This window comes from Podarcis bocagei, assembly GCF_964188305.1.
Source record: "Podarcis bocagei genome assembly, chromosome: Z".
NCBI classification, from domain to species: Eukaryota; Metazoa; Chordata; class Lepidosauria; order Squamata; family Lacertidae; genus Podarcis; species Podarcis bocagei.
Window position 1 is genome coordinate 4,963,334 of NC_138140.1, and position 14,996 is coordinate 4,978,329.

The 14,996-nt window shown below is 44.1% G+C and overlaps 1 protein-coding gene and 1 long non-coding RNA gene across 6 annotated transcripts in view; one reads left to right on the top strand and one right to left on the bottom strand.

Moving 5' to 3' along the window:
- The window catches only part of LOC308579109, a 262,636-nt gene that overhangs the window by 40,097 nt on the left and 207,543 nt on the right, over positions 1 to 14,996 (bottom strand). The gene's annotated exons all lie outside the window — the stretch shown is intronic.
- Positions 1 to 14,996, top strand: part of CDK5RAP2 (CDK5 regulatory subunit associated protein 2) — a 142,585-nt gene that overhangs the window by 5,581 nt on the left and 122,008 nt on the right. For all 5 annotated transcript variants that reach the window (XM_081179603.1, XM_081179604.1, XM_081179600.1 and 2 more), the window contains exons 4-6: positions 2,464 to 2,574; positions 10,972 to 11,048; positions 14,337 to 14,457. In XM_081179603.1, the coding sequence (XP_081035729.1) occupies positions 2,464 to 2,574; positions 10,972 to 11,048; positions 14,337 to 14,457 (309 nt within the window). The remainder of the gene's footprint in view (positions 1 to 2,463; positions 2,575 to 10,971; positions 11,049 to 14,336; positions 14,458 to 14,996) is intronic.

Genomic DNA, 14,996 nt, shown 5'->3' on the forward strand with positions numbered 1-14,996 from the left:
CTTATACGGAAGTTACCCCTTGCTTGGTTGAGTGGTGGTGGTTGGATTTGTCTAAGCCCAGATCTGCTTGTCCTCCACTGAGGAAGTGCAACCAGAGGCATATGTACCACCAGCGGAGAGCCCCAATACGGGACCTTCTGACCAAGCCCAGGATCCTTTGTTGCTGTGGCAGCATTCAGGTTTGTGTGGTGATTTGTTTGCCCTTCTGCCCTGTGCAGGAGGCCTGCAAATGTGGTGGAAGCTCTTTTACTTTGTTAAGCTGCACTGAGCAGCTCCTGGGGTTTGGTTTGCACACCAAGCCCCATTTGAATTTGGTGTGTGTGTCTGTGTGTGTCTTAAGCAAGATTGCTTGTAGCTTCTATACCTGCTCTAAGCCTTTCATTATACAGAAGCATGGACATCAATATTTTATTAGTAACATTAGATTTCTCCATTTGGAAAGCATCTGGCAGACAGCAGGGATACGGGGCAATTGCTTTATTTGGATGTATGTTTGAAACTTGTTCTTTTGAAAAAATTAAAGGTTTTTCTTTTCCGTCTAATGCAATTTTCTGACATTTTACCCTCCTTCACTGGGGGTTAAGGTTAAGTCTCAAGCAACGAAGGACACTGGGACAGCAGACAGTCTTAAGGGTACTGTGTTTGCCTTTTTTCTGCAAGCAGTTGATGTTTAAAATCTTCAGAGGAAGATATATTTACTTGTCCCCTGTCTCTCCCGTCCCACTGAGAATGGTCTGTTCTGGGCTAAAATGGTTCTGTCAGTTTCCTACCACAAACACTGTTCTGTGTGCCACTTTCCAAGTATGGATCCATTAATGCAGTCAAAGCAGTGTCATCCATGCACATAAGTAGGCTTTTGGGAACGCTGAAATTTGCATAGGTAGAAAAAGAAAACTCAAGGAACCCTGCAAGCATGCTTTGTGGTTGCCACAGAATGCTGACTACCTCTTGGGGAGAGCAGGTAGAAAACCAGAAGGGGAGGGGAAATGAAATGGTGCATGCTGTAAGAAGGCATGCTGGCTGGAATCCGGAAAAGGAACAGTCCACACTGCAGTGTTTAGTCACAAGTCCAATTTGTTCTTTCTCAACAACGTTTTTTAAGGAATATAAGATCAGTCGACTTAGTAGCTAACCATTATTTATGAGTATCACCAATCCCCTCTCCCACATCCAATTGGCATGAACAGGGGACTTTGAGGAGAAGAATCAGAGCGCTCTCCCATTTGTGCAGGGTGAAAGGTAAGAAACAGCAGGAGTTTCTCCTGCTGTTTGGATGGGACTCTTGCTGTTGGTTTAAACAAAGCATTGAAAATGAGACCTACAGCACGGGGATCTATGTGATGGCAGATGTCCAGAAGCTTGTGGGCATTCTACTCCAATGGGAACCTTTGAAAAACACCTCTTGCTCTCAAATTCAACACACAGGAAGCAGTATCAGCTTCTCTTTCATATGTGAGACTGCTTGGGCAATGTGCCCAAAAATTCTCAACTTTTTAGTTCTCTCACACATATTTGTGTAAGAGTTTGCATTGTAGGCAGGGCTTTTTCAGGGGGAACTCACAGGAACTTAGTTCCAGCACCTCTCAGATGGGACCATTGCCATTATAAGAGAACGAGGGAGGTGTTTATGGTAAGTTCCAGCACCTCTTTTTCTAGAAAAATAGCACTAATTGTAGGTGTTTCTGTTTGGGGCAAATAAATGTCTGTAGGAGCACAGTGTTGGTTGCAGGAAGTTGCTTGTTTGAGAGGCGCATGTTACAGTGTGTGTGTGTGTGTGTGTGTGTGTGTGTGTGCATGAGCTAATGATGAATTAAGTTTTTGTGTGCTCATAATGACACAGAATTCATTGATGAATCTCCAATGAAACCTCTCAAAGTTATTTTTGTGTAGCAGCTGAATTGGTGAGATCCCCAAATCTTTTCAGTTACACTGTTTTTAGTACGGTTGTGTGACATTGTTTCTGGTCCACCCTCTTTAGCAGGTGTGGGGACCTCAAGCTCAGGGGCCAAATGAGGCCCTCTAGGTCTCTCTCTCTGAGGCCCTTGGGACTCTTCCCAGGCCATACCCCCATCTCAGCATGCTCCCTCTCCCCAGGCAACACTCATCACTGGTGCTGCCTGTTACTTGCCTGAATGCAAGACAGAGAATTGTATGAGTAACTATAGAAATTTGCCCGCAGAACAAAGGTAAAATTAATATTAGTTGCTCTGCCCACCACTAGCATGTTTCCCTCAGGAGGCTGCCTAGGAGGCAATGTAGCCTGTAGGCTGACTGTCTTTTTCACTTCTGCTATACAGGTAGTCTTGGAAAACACAGAACTTTCTCAACATTTTTAAATTTTTCCCTAGCACTGTTATATATTCCAGGATAAACTTGATGAGAGCATTTGTTTCCATCCTGTTCACATGATATTGCTGGATTGGTACAGTATGTATGTCACATGGTATTTCTCTTTTGTTATAGCAAATAATTGAGCTGCGAAAAGAGAATTTCAACCTGAAACTGCGCATATATTACCTGGAAGAGCGCATGCAGCAGAAATTTGATGGTCCCGATGAAGACATCTACCGAATTGTAGGTATTTTTAAATCTCTTATAACTTGCTTCTGCAAATGAGATATAATTTATTTATTCATTCATTAAAGCAGTTGTTGGCTTTCTGGTTGAAGATGGTGATGAGTAAGACTGTCCTTGAACCCTGCAGTCTATTTTAACTTTTTTTTATTTTGAATAGTTTTAAACTCAGTTGGCTTAGCTGTTAAAAAAGATCTGCAAAAAGAAATCAGGAAAAAGGAGTGATAAAATAACTAAATAGTTGTGGTGATTCAAAAGTTTAATTTGAAATCAAGTTGGGTTTGCTTTGTTGGTGTGTCTGGTAGCCTCTTTCTTACCTCATGGATGTTGGCTCATAATATGGATCGGTATTGTTTTACTGATACTGTTGCTGTAGGTTTGTCATAGCCTTTCACTGGAGCAGTAAACTTATATCAAAACATTTGTATCCTACCCTTCTAGTGCAAAAGCACTACCCAGGTGTTCCATAATTTGGGTGCAGCCACTGATAAGGCCCTCAGTGTCTTGTTCCCCTCAATCATGGTTCTTGGTCAGCAGAGGAGTAGAGCATACAGGAAAGGCTTAAGTCCTCCTGGAGGAAGAGTCAGCACTGATTGACTAACAACAACAAGAACAAGAACAACAACACTTTATTATTTATATGCAGCCAATCTGACTGGGTTACCCCAGCACTCTGGGTGGCTGGGTGATGCTGACCATCTGGAAGGGAAGGAAACCTTACTGTAATTGCCAGTCTTTGTTCTCAAACTTAATCAGTTCTGGAAGTCTGTTCCAAAACCAAAGCGTTCCAAAACCAAGGTGCGCTTTCCATAGAAAGTAATGCAAATGGATTAATCCGTTCCAGACTTTTAAGAACAAGCCCTAAAACAGCAATTTAAAATGAATTTTACTGTCTAACACAGGGGTCGGCAACATGTGGCCCATGGGCTGGATGCGGCCCACAAAGACTGTTTTACCAGCCCCCGAGCTGCCCCCAAACCAAGCTGCCCGCTAGGTGAGTCCTCTGTGTGCGGCGCTAAACCGGTGCAACGCGGGGACTCACTAAGTGGCGCTGGAAATTGCCTCTGTGCACGTGCAGATACTGGAAATCACTTCTGCGGATGCCCAGATACCGGAAATCGTTTCTGCGCAGGTGCAATTTTCGGCATCTGGGCATGCGCACAAGCGATTTCTGGCCGTGCGGACATGCGCAGACGTGATTTCCGGCATCATGCTGTGCTGGTCCGGCCCACGGACAATCTCCATGGGAGTTATCTGGCCCATGGCCAGTAAGCCTTGCCGACCCCTGATCTAACGAGACCATTGAGCCATAAAATGAAAGCAATAATCAATGTACTGTACTCTAAAATAAAACAGTACCATAGATGATAAAAAAAATAAATTCTTTTCTTATCTGCACTGATGATAGTCATTGTTTGGATGGGAGGCTTTTATCCATTTCCTCAGTCACACAATCAATCAGTCAGTAGCTGAACTGGGTTCCACACAGTCACAAAAACAAATTAACCGAAAAAGCCTAAAAAAACCCAACGCAAAATAAATAGCAAAAACAAAAGCACCAAATATAAGCTCCAAATATCACCTCAGAACACTGCAATCGGAAATGGAAGAATTGAATTGCAATGGGGGGGACACAAATTAACAGCACAACAGTAAAAATGGAAACAGAAGATTTCAATTGCAATGGGCGGACGCAAATTAGCAGCGCAACAGTAAAAACGGAAGCTCAGGACTCAAATCAGAGCACGTTCAGCTTTCGAAGCAAAGTTTGCAAACTGGAACACTGACTTCTGGGTTTGCAGCATTCGAGTTTCAAGTTGTTTGGGAACTAAGCTGTTCCAAAATCAAGGTACCACTGTACATGTGGAAAGGATCTAGGGGTCTTGGTGGAACACAGTCCCACTTCTACTCTTTGATGGCCAGATTCAATAAAGCCATTCTCCATGGCCACGCATGTTGTGGCTGGGTTACTTCAGCCCCTGTACAGCGTGGCTGCAATTCTTGATACATTTACTTGGGGATAAGTCCCCTCTGGATACAGCAGGATTTCTGAGTAAAGAGGTGCAGGACTGCACTCTGTGTGTTCTTTTATTTTTGCAAGCCAGTTATTCTCATTCTAGTTCTGGATTTGCTTAAACATAATTTCCCGGGTGTTAGTATGCCTTTGTTATATTTCAGCTATGAGATGTACAGTAATAAGGGGTTTTGAATGACCTTTGTATGATGTGTAGGATTACTTCTTAAACGATGCTGTTTCAGTACTAAAATAAAACAATTTCATTACTAGGAGTTCTAATCAAAGAGCTTCCTTCCTACTTAATTTAAATTGCTTGTTCGGTCTGACACTTTTATCAGTAAAACAAAGGCTTTCAGAAATTACATTATAATCCTTGCACATCAAACCGCAGCAGAAAGATGATCCATGTTAATATAAACTCTCTACTTCTCTTGCTTGCATTTTCTTTTGCTTCTTTGTTCTGTAAGGCCATACAGAGAAATGATCAAATGAAAGCTAGAGATAATATCCTATTTAACAAAAAATCCAGCTGCTGATTCCCTGTAGTGAGTGCCATTTTTGCAGCTGCTAATGCCTCGTTTAAAACTACTGTTCATTTTGTGGATGTTTTGCCTGGCATAATTCAGATATCATATCAAACCTTGGTTTGTGCTAACCATAGATCAGAACCCAAATCATGGTTTGAGCTTCCAGACAAGGAATGGCCAATACATAATTTTGAGCTGCTTGTCTGCTTTTATCTTCCATCCTCTCAGCCCCAGCACCCAAAACTAAATGTCCTAATGCAGCAGCCTATGTAGGTGGAGCATTACTTGTAACAATGGAGTACAAGTCATGTTTTTCAGAATGCATCTCAAGCCATGGTTCTGATTCTGGTTTGCTGGCGAACTGGAAACATTTCTTCATCACTATGGGCAGGCAGCATGCAAGAAGAAGCTTCAGTTTTAAAATTGATTTATTTGTGGCCTTTGCATGCCACCCCATAGCATAGTTGTCTTGGTGGCTTACAACAAATAAGTAATAAATGGTGGTTTGTAACCAACTAAGCATATTAATGTTGAAACCTGTATCACCATAGCTCAGTGATCAAGGACTCACTTTGCATGCAGAAGGTCCCAGGTCCAATCACCAACATTCCTCAGCTGGGAATGTCTCCTGCCTGAAACCCTGGAGAGCTGCTGCCAGTGAGTGTGGACCATTGGTCTGACTTGGTATAAGGCAGCTTCCTGTGTTTCTAACTCTTTACTAAAATGAGAACAGAGAACACATGAGAAGGCAAGGCATACTCTCCAACGAGGTTCCTAAGCATATTTGCTTCAGAATACATGAGTTATCAGTTCTATGTTTAAAAATCTGGTCAAGCATTCTCTGCATCAGGGGTCGGCAAACCTTTTCAGCAGGGGGCCGGTCCACTGTCCCTCAGACCTTGTGGGGCACTGGACTATATTTTTTTTTGGGGGGGGGGGAATGAACAAATTCCTATGCACACCAGACAGGCCCAACAAATAACCCACAGATGCATTTTAAAAGGACACATTCCATGCAAGAGCACCAGGTAGGCCAGACAGTATTGTAGATGATAAAATTTAAAATTATTATTTTTTCTTACCTGCACTGATGATAGTCATTGTTTGGGTAGGGGGTCCTCTCCTGGGTTTGGTGCTGCGTTGTGGCCTGCTGGGCCTCCTGCAGCCAGCACCTCCTCCACGCTTCGGGGGTGGGATGGGGGGCCCTCCTGCCGGCAGCAGAGGCCAGATCGCTGCCGCACAGTCAGCGGGGAGAGCTCCTGCCTGCTCACCCCACCCTCTCTCTTTTTCCTCCCCCTGTAAATCTCTTGCCCCCTCCCCCGCCCTGGATGGTGCCTCTTTTCCTGCCAGCGGCACCTCTGCCTCCTCCCTTTCCTCCTCCTGCACCTCCTGAAGGAGGACTTTGTGCGAGAACGTGTGGCGGCTTCCCTCTTTTTTGTCTTTTTTTCCAGGGAGCTCAGACAGTGGCCAGGCCGGGTTAATGACCCTCGCAGGCTTGATCCGGCCCATAGACTGTAGTTTGCTGACCCTGCTCTACATGCTAGGCTTCACTTCTGCTTAGGTTTAGCATTTTTAACTGTTCTTAGCTATGATTTCTGTGTTAGTCCTATGATTTTGTGTCCATATGATGTTGTGTCCCTGTGATTTTCCCCTATTTCTACCTATGATTAATCAAAATATAATTTATCAGATACACACACACACACACACACACACACACACACACAGTTTTTTAGTCCCACACAGCTCCCACCATCTGAGTGGGAGGTACAATTTTTCAGCTCCTTTGGGGGTGGCCTCTTCTGCTCTCAGGCACCTTGGGAGAGCCTTTGCTTTCTCTAGCCTCTGCTCGTTTCCTTCTGGAGCAGAAAGCCCTTTAGATACAAGTGGCTGTGGGTGTGGATGCTGGGCCAGATGGCGAGTGGGGAAGGCTCAGACTGTTGGTATGTGTACTCTAGGGCAAGGGTAGGACCAGACCTGCCTGCTGCCCACTGGCTTCTCTGTCCATGGGCCCATTGGGGGGCTTCAGCCGGAGCTTGGCATGCTTGTTGGCCCTGCGCCTGGCGCCTGGCTTGGTTCTGCTTCTGGCGCGCTCAGCGGAGTGTGAGCTGTGTGCTGCCTGCCTAGCGTTCTGCATGTGCGGCCTGCCCACCGACCTGGCCTCAGACAATGGGCCACAGCGCATGGTGCATGCCATCTGGGAGCTCAGCGGGGATGGGCCGATGTAGCAGCTGCTGCTTGTCAACAACGATGAGTGCTGAGACGCGCTCCTGAGCACATGCAGAGTGCATTCCTCCTCCAGGTCTGGAAGCAGTTGTGGGACCGGCATGCAGGGTATTTATATTTTTCAAAATATAGTCCGCCGCCCCCAAGGTCTGGGGGACAGTGGACCGGCCCCCTGTTGAAAAAGTTTGCTGACCCCTGCTTTTAAATGGTATCTTATGCCAGGGAAATATGAGGGGCACTCATTAAATATTTCCCCTGACGTACGTCCTGTGGACTGAGACAAACGAAACTGGGCACAGTTATTAGTCCTTCTCTGCATAGCTACCAGCAAGAGTCACACACTTCTCCCATCGCTTTATGCAGCTGTGGAGACCTCATCTATATAAGTTGGCAGGTTACATCAGAAACCATGACTTGACCTCAGAAATCAGCATTTCATCATCTGGAAAAAGCTTGTCCTTCAAAAATAACTTCATGGTTGGAAAGAGGTGGAAGTCAGATAGTGCAAGGTTGGGAGAATAACAGGGGTGAGGAAGGATTTCATAGCCACAGGACCGTGCTTCTGTCTGAGCAACATGCGAGTTATGAATCGGGGCGTTAATCCTGCAGGAGGCAGACGCCCTTGGTCAGCATACTACACCTCTTGATTTTGATGGGCTTCAGCAATTTCTGCAGCATTAGTATGTCCCGGTAATGATACCCTTTGTCAGGAAATCCATCATCACTACTCCGTGCTGGTCCCAAAAGACCATGAGCATGACCTTGCCGGTTGACGGTTGGATACATGCTTTCTTTGGAGGTGGTGAGGCAGAGTGCTTCCATTGTTTGGACTGGGATTTAGTCTCTGGGTCATAATGATGGACCCATGTTTCATCCTGAGTAATTAGTGTGGCAAAGAAGTCATCATGGTTTTCGTGACACATGGCCAAAAGGGCCCGTGGGCATGTGACTCGTTCCTGCTTCTGGGAAGGCATCACCAGCCAGTGAATCCACTGTGCGGACGCCTTTCCCATGTGCAAATGGTCATGGATGATTTTTTTACAGAGCCCACACTGATCTTGACATCTTCAGCTAGTTGCCAGATGGTTATGTGGCGATCCTCCAAAATGGCAGCCTCCACTTGCCGGATGGTCTTAATCAATGGCAGACTTTGGTTGCCCAGGAATGGGAACCGTTTTCCCCAAAGTCTGACCACACTTGAACTGATGATTCCAGTTCTTGACTACGTCATACAATGGGGCATCCTCCCCATAAGTCCCCTTTCATCTCATCTAATGTCTCCCGTGGTGTGTGCCCTTTCAAGTACAAGGAACCTGATGACCACTCTGCATTATCAGACATTACTCCATGTTAGTACCTGTAGCAGAGAAACTGGAGTTCAGGGCTACAAATTACCACGTTGCCTATGGAGAGATGTATCATTATACATGTGCCATGTCATCCTTCTACGATAACTGGAAGTGGGTCAGGGGAAATCTTTAATGAGTGACCCTTGTATTAGAAAATAAGGTTCAAGGGGATAGATATATTCTGGAGATGTAATAGTAGTAATGTTGAAGACCTGCAGATAAGGCAGCAATGTCTGTGAATAAATGGATGAATGCTTGTAAGGCAACAGCTGTTGATATTGGCTGCCTCTGAACCTAATTTACTTAGTGGGATTCTTAAGCAACCAGAGGTGATAGTTTAGCTAAATACTGAAGATTGGTTTGAATGGATTTGGATTGCTCTCACTGTGGTTAAGCTCTCACAACTGCTGAGGCTCAGGGGAGCAAGATGGTTTTAAATTACAATTCTTTGCAATGTTGGAACATATTTGAACAGTGTTTGAATGTAAAGTATAATTAAATGAACTTATCAATTCAAATCTTCAGTCTGAGACTTCTCTGTATGTATGCAAGGGAAGGGCTGTTGCTTTTTTGTGTTTCATATAGGCTCCCCACAGTCATCCCCACAATGACTAGGGTGCTGGACCAGGTGGACCTTTGATCTGATCCAGCAGGGCTCTTCTTACATTTGTATATGTCCTTGGCTCTCCCCTGACTTTTCTTTATGGGAGTATTTTAGTATCCCCTTGGAATTTATGAATTGCATTATTATATGACTCTTGATGTATACAGATCTATGAGAACCTTATTCTGTGCAATTTATTGTTGAAATTGCCATCTTAAGAAGACCACTCCTTGACCAAGCCAAAGGTCTTTCTAGTTCTGGATCCTGTTTCCCACAGGGCCAACTGGACGCTATCAGGAAGTCTGCAAGAAGGCATGAACACAAGAGTTATTCCCCACAGTTGATATTTGTATATTTGCATTTGTATATCTGTTACCTAGTTTGAGACCACTGGTGCCGGACTGTGCACGCAGAACAAACCCAGTGCCATTAAAGATAGTTATTGCCAAGACAAAGTCCTAGCCTGAACAGCAAGTCATTACTATTACTATTAATACCCTGCCTGCTGAGGACAGCCTGCATAGACAGAGTCCCTCTAGTACATGAGAACCTTTTTCTGCCTACGAAGATGATCAAATCTGGGGCATCTCTGGGTTGCTGCCTTGTGTCCTGGTAGCTCTTCACAGGTTGTAGCCAAATTTCCAGCATCAGTACATTTACAGTAACTCTAGAAGAATTAGATGTAATTGTGTTAAATTTGCACTTAGTCATCTCTCCTAAACCAGGGATGGAGAATCTCAGACCCGGAGACTGAATGTGGCCCTCTAGACCTCTTTATCTGACCTTTGAAACACTCCAGACTATCTATTCTTCCCAGGCCATGCCACTCACCAACTCTGTTCCATGCTCCCCATGAGTGTTTTTGCCTGGTAAAAATGTGTAAAAACTAGTTTACTGTACAGTGGTACCTCGGGTTAAGTACTTAATTCGTTCTGGAGGTCCGTTCTTAACCTGAAACTGCTCTTAAGCTGAAGCACCACATTAGCTAATGGGGCCTCCCGCTGTTGCCGCGCCGCCGGAGCACGATTTCTGTTCTCACCCTGAAGCAAAGTTCTTAACCTGAGGTACTATTTCTGGGTTAGCGGAGTCTGTAACCTGAAGCGTATGTAACCTGAAGAGTATGTAACCCGAGGTACCACTGTATAAAGGTTAAATATGCATTTTCTGCTCTATCTGATTTTGTCTCTGGCTCCATGAAACACTGGCATCTGTCCCCTGGAACATTGTCTAGAATGTGGCCCTTGGGCTGAGAAAGGTTTCCCTGCCCTTGTTTTAAACAGATGAGTACAATGGACCCTCGGGTTACGTTACCTTTGGGTAATGTAACTTTCGGGTTGTGAATGCGGCAAACCTGGAACTGTACACTTCGGGGTTTCATCGTGTGCACATGCACAGAAGCGCTCTGTCACGCCGTGCGTGTGCGCAGAAGCAGCGCCTCTTCTTACAAAATTTTCGGGGTGCACCCGGACCCCCGGAACGAATTGAATTTGTATCTCAAGGATCCACTGTTTTTGTTTTTGTTTGACTGTTTTGAGGTATAAAGTCATGTAAATGTTTCATTCCCCAGTCGCTTAATGTAAATTGGATATTGGGTGGGTGAGATGCTGGGAAGGTAGGACTCTTAAGTTTTCCTGAGCTGAGGTGGCTACTATTTTTCTTCTCTTGTTCTACTAGAACATTGAACTCAAAGTTGAATTGGAAAGCTTGAAACGAGAACTGCAGGAGCGAGAGCAATTGCTCATCAAGGCTTCGTAAGTGTCATCTTCATTTTTCATCCTTTGCTAGTAGCCCTCCTTTGAAGGTGTCATCATAGAATCATAGAGTTGGAATAGACCACAAGGGCCATCGAGTCCAACCCCCCTGCCAAGCAGGAAACACCATCAGAGCACTCCTGACATATGGTTGTCAAGCCTCTGCTTAAAGACCTCCAAAGGAGGAGACTCCACCACACTCCTTGGCAGCAAATTCCACTGTCGAACAGCTCTTACTGTCAGGAAGTTCTTCCTAATGTTTAGGTGGAATCTTCTTTCTTGTAGTTTGGCTCCATTGCTCCGTGTCCGCTTCTCTGGAGCAGCAGAAAACAACCTTTCTCCCTCCTCTATGTGACATCCTTTTATATATTTGAACATGGCTATCATATCACCCCTTAACCTCCGCTTCTCCAGGCTAAACATGCCCAGCTCCCTCAGCCATTCCTCATAAGGCATTGTTTCCAGGCCTTTGACCATTTTGGTTGCCCTCCTCTGGACACGTTCCAGTTTGTCAGTGTCCTTCTTGAACTGTGGTGCCCAGAACTGGACACAGTACTCCAGGTGAGGTCTGACCAGAGCAGAATACAGTGGCACTCTTACTTCCCTTGATCTAGATGCTATACTCCTGTTGATGCAGCTCAGAATTGCATTGGCTTTTTTAGCTGCCTTGTCACACTGTTGGCTCATGTCAAGTTTGTGGTCAACCAAGACTCCTAGATCCTTTTCACATGTACTGCTCTTAAGCCAGGTGTCACCCATCTTGTATTTGTGCCTCTCATTTTTTTTGCCGAAGTGCAATACTTTACATTTCTCCCTGTTAAAGTTCATCTTGTTTGTTTTGGCCCAGTTCTCTAATCTGTCAAGGTCGTTTTGAAGTGTGATCCTGTCCTCTGGGGTGTTAGCCACCCCTCCCAGTTTGGTGTCATCTGCAAATTTGATCAGGATGCCCTTGAGTCCATCATCCAGGTCGTTGATAAAGATGTTGAATAAGACCGGGCCCAAGACAGAACCCTGTGGCACCCCACTAGTCACTCTTCTCCAGGATGAAAAGGAACCATTGATGAGCACCCTTTGGGTTCGGTCAGTCAACCAGTTACAAATCCACTGAGTGGTAGCATAGTCAAGACCGCATTTTACCAGCTTCTTTACAAGAATATCACGGGGCACCTTGTTGAATGCCTTGCTGAAATCAAGGTAGGCTACATCCACTGCGTTCCCTTCATCTACCAGGCTTGTAATTCTGTCAAAAAACGAGATCAGGTTAGTCTGACATGACTTATTTTTCAGAAATCCATGCTGACTATTGGTGATCACAGCATTCCTTTCTAGGTGCTCACAGACTGTTGGCTTAATGATCTGCTCCAGAATCTTCCCTGGTATTGATGTCAGACTAACTGGGTGATAATTATTTGGGTCCTCTCTTTCCCCCTTTTTGAAAATAGGGACAACATTTGCCCTCCTCCAGTCTGCCGGGACTTCGCCTGTTCTCCAGGAATTCTCAAAGATGACTGCCAGTGATTCTGAGATCACATCTGCCAGTTCTTTTAATACTCTTGGATGCAGTTCATCTGGCCCTGGAGACTTGAATACATCTAAACTAGCCAAGTATTCTTGTACTATCTCCTTAGTTATTCTGGGCTGTGTTTCCTCTGCTGAATCATTTGCTCCAAATTCTTCAGGTCGGGCATTGTTTTCTTTATCAGGGAAGACTGAGGCAAAGAAGGCATTGAGGAGTTCAGCCCTTTCTGTGTCCCCTGTTTGCATTTCACCATCTTCTCCTCTGAGTGACCCCACTGTTTCTTTGTTCTTTGACTCTTTTAGCAGTTGTTGCTTTCTCCCAGGTTTCTATTCAGAGATTAGCCTGTGCAGTCTGCATTCCAGATGGAGTCTTTGATTAGCCTGCAGGGTTGCCATATGCCCTTTTTTCCAAGACACGCCATCTTTTTCAGGTCTGGTTGTCATATGTTCTCTTTTTCCCAGACATGTTCTCTTTTTCAGGATTAAAATTTCTGTCTGGTTGGATTTTTAAAATTTGGCAAAATGTCCATTTATTTTTTTTGTTTACAGTAACCCAAGGAAATTTTCCTAATGCATTAGACTGAGATCTAAGACACCTGGCTAAGCTGGTCTGCAGCACAGTATCACAACAGAACAGCATCTTAAACCAGCTACATATTGTATAAATCCCTTCTCTTGTGGCTGAACTAAAAGGTCAGCTAGAAGATCATGGAGAAGGAGTCTGGAAGGGCAAGAGTTAACATCTGCCTGCCCTTAAGAAGAGTCCATATGTACATGTTAAACATTTTAATAAATAAACAGTTTAATAAATTGTTCTGTGCATGCTTATGTTCACAAAGATGTGAACATGAGCCCAAATACTTTCATGTGACAAGTGATGGAGCAATATTTATTATTATTATTATTATTATTATTATTATTATTATTATTATTATTTTGTTGAAAGTTAAGAACAATGCTGCCAGCAATATATCACAGCTTCTATAGCCTACATATGGTAGGGGTATTTACAATGAGAGTCATCAAAGCGATCTGTAGTTAAAAGTCTGCAAATGCGTCCTCTTTTTTTTGCTCTTTAAAATATGGCAGCACTAGATTAGGGCTAGTATTTTTGGTTTTTGTACTGGGAAAGTCACTCTTATTAAAGAGGTACACTTTTTCTCTTTATGCAATGCCAGTTCAAACAGTTGAATCAAGTTTCTTGAAATATTGATATGCTGGTATATCCCTTTGCATGTAAGTAACTTGTGTGCCACATTCAAAAAATCTTCCTCTCTCGCCAATAGGATCTTGTCATCTCTGTCCTTGAGCCAGTCTTTTCCTGAACAAATCACTATTGGTGACCAGGAATCCAGATAGACATATAAGAAATAAACCATCTGGTGGAGGGACAGATCTTTATTTCAGCTTTTGAATCCCCTGAATAATACCTGCTTTGCTTGTTTTTATATTGCTATTTTATCAGTTTTATGTTGTTGTTTTGTTTTAAATATTGTTTTGTTTTAATATTTTACACGACTTAGAGATTTTAAAAAATAAGCTGTTTAAAAATGCTTTAAAATAACTAAGTAAACTTCCTCCAAGAAGCCCAGGATCATGTACATAATTCCCTTCCTATTTCATCCTCACCAAAATGTTGCAATGTAGGTTAGGCTGAGATATTGGTAATAACATTATAGTAATGCTGATTCTGATTTATTAGGTAGTGGGCGAAGTCTGGTGACAATCTTCTCATAAATTTCTAAAAGGATCTGTGCTTTGTGTTTGCAGTAAAGCAGTGGAAAGCTTGGCTCAAGGTGATGCTGAAATCAAGCGTCTGAAGGAAGAGGCTCATAGGGAAGTCCAGCAAGTGGAAGAAAGCTTGAAGTGCAAGATAAGCCACTTAGAGGAGGCAAGGCAATATGTTTTCATAGTGCACGTGCAGGTGTTTTTATGATTTCTGCTATTATACTTTGCTGGATCTTGTAGGAGAGCACTTGTTATCTTTCAGTAATAATCTGAGAATAAGCCCTCACTTTCCTAAGAAAAAACTCAGGTAATTCAGTCTCTCTCTGAGGTAGGATGAACAATGGACATGTAACTGTCTCTTCCCTCCCTTGGGACGGGTTGGGGTTGGGTTGAAGTCTAAAGAGGCTGAGTCAAGGCCATAGTAACATTCTTAGGTGCCAGAGGCAGGTCAGGGGTACAGGTGTGCGTTTCAAAGAAGGCAAGTGGAACAAGGCACTAAGACTGCTGCTGCTGCTTGTGGTGACAGGTTGCTCAGACTGACTTATGGTCCAACCCTGAGGCCAGGGCTTCATGGACCAAGGTGAACTGGGATATGCATATAGGGTCAGCTGGCAATTACTGCAGCTGAGGTGACACCCTTGTTGACTGCAATGATTAGTCAGCCAGGTATGCAGGGGAAGCAGAGCACCAGTGGTGGCAAGG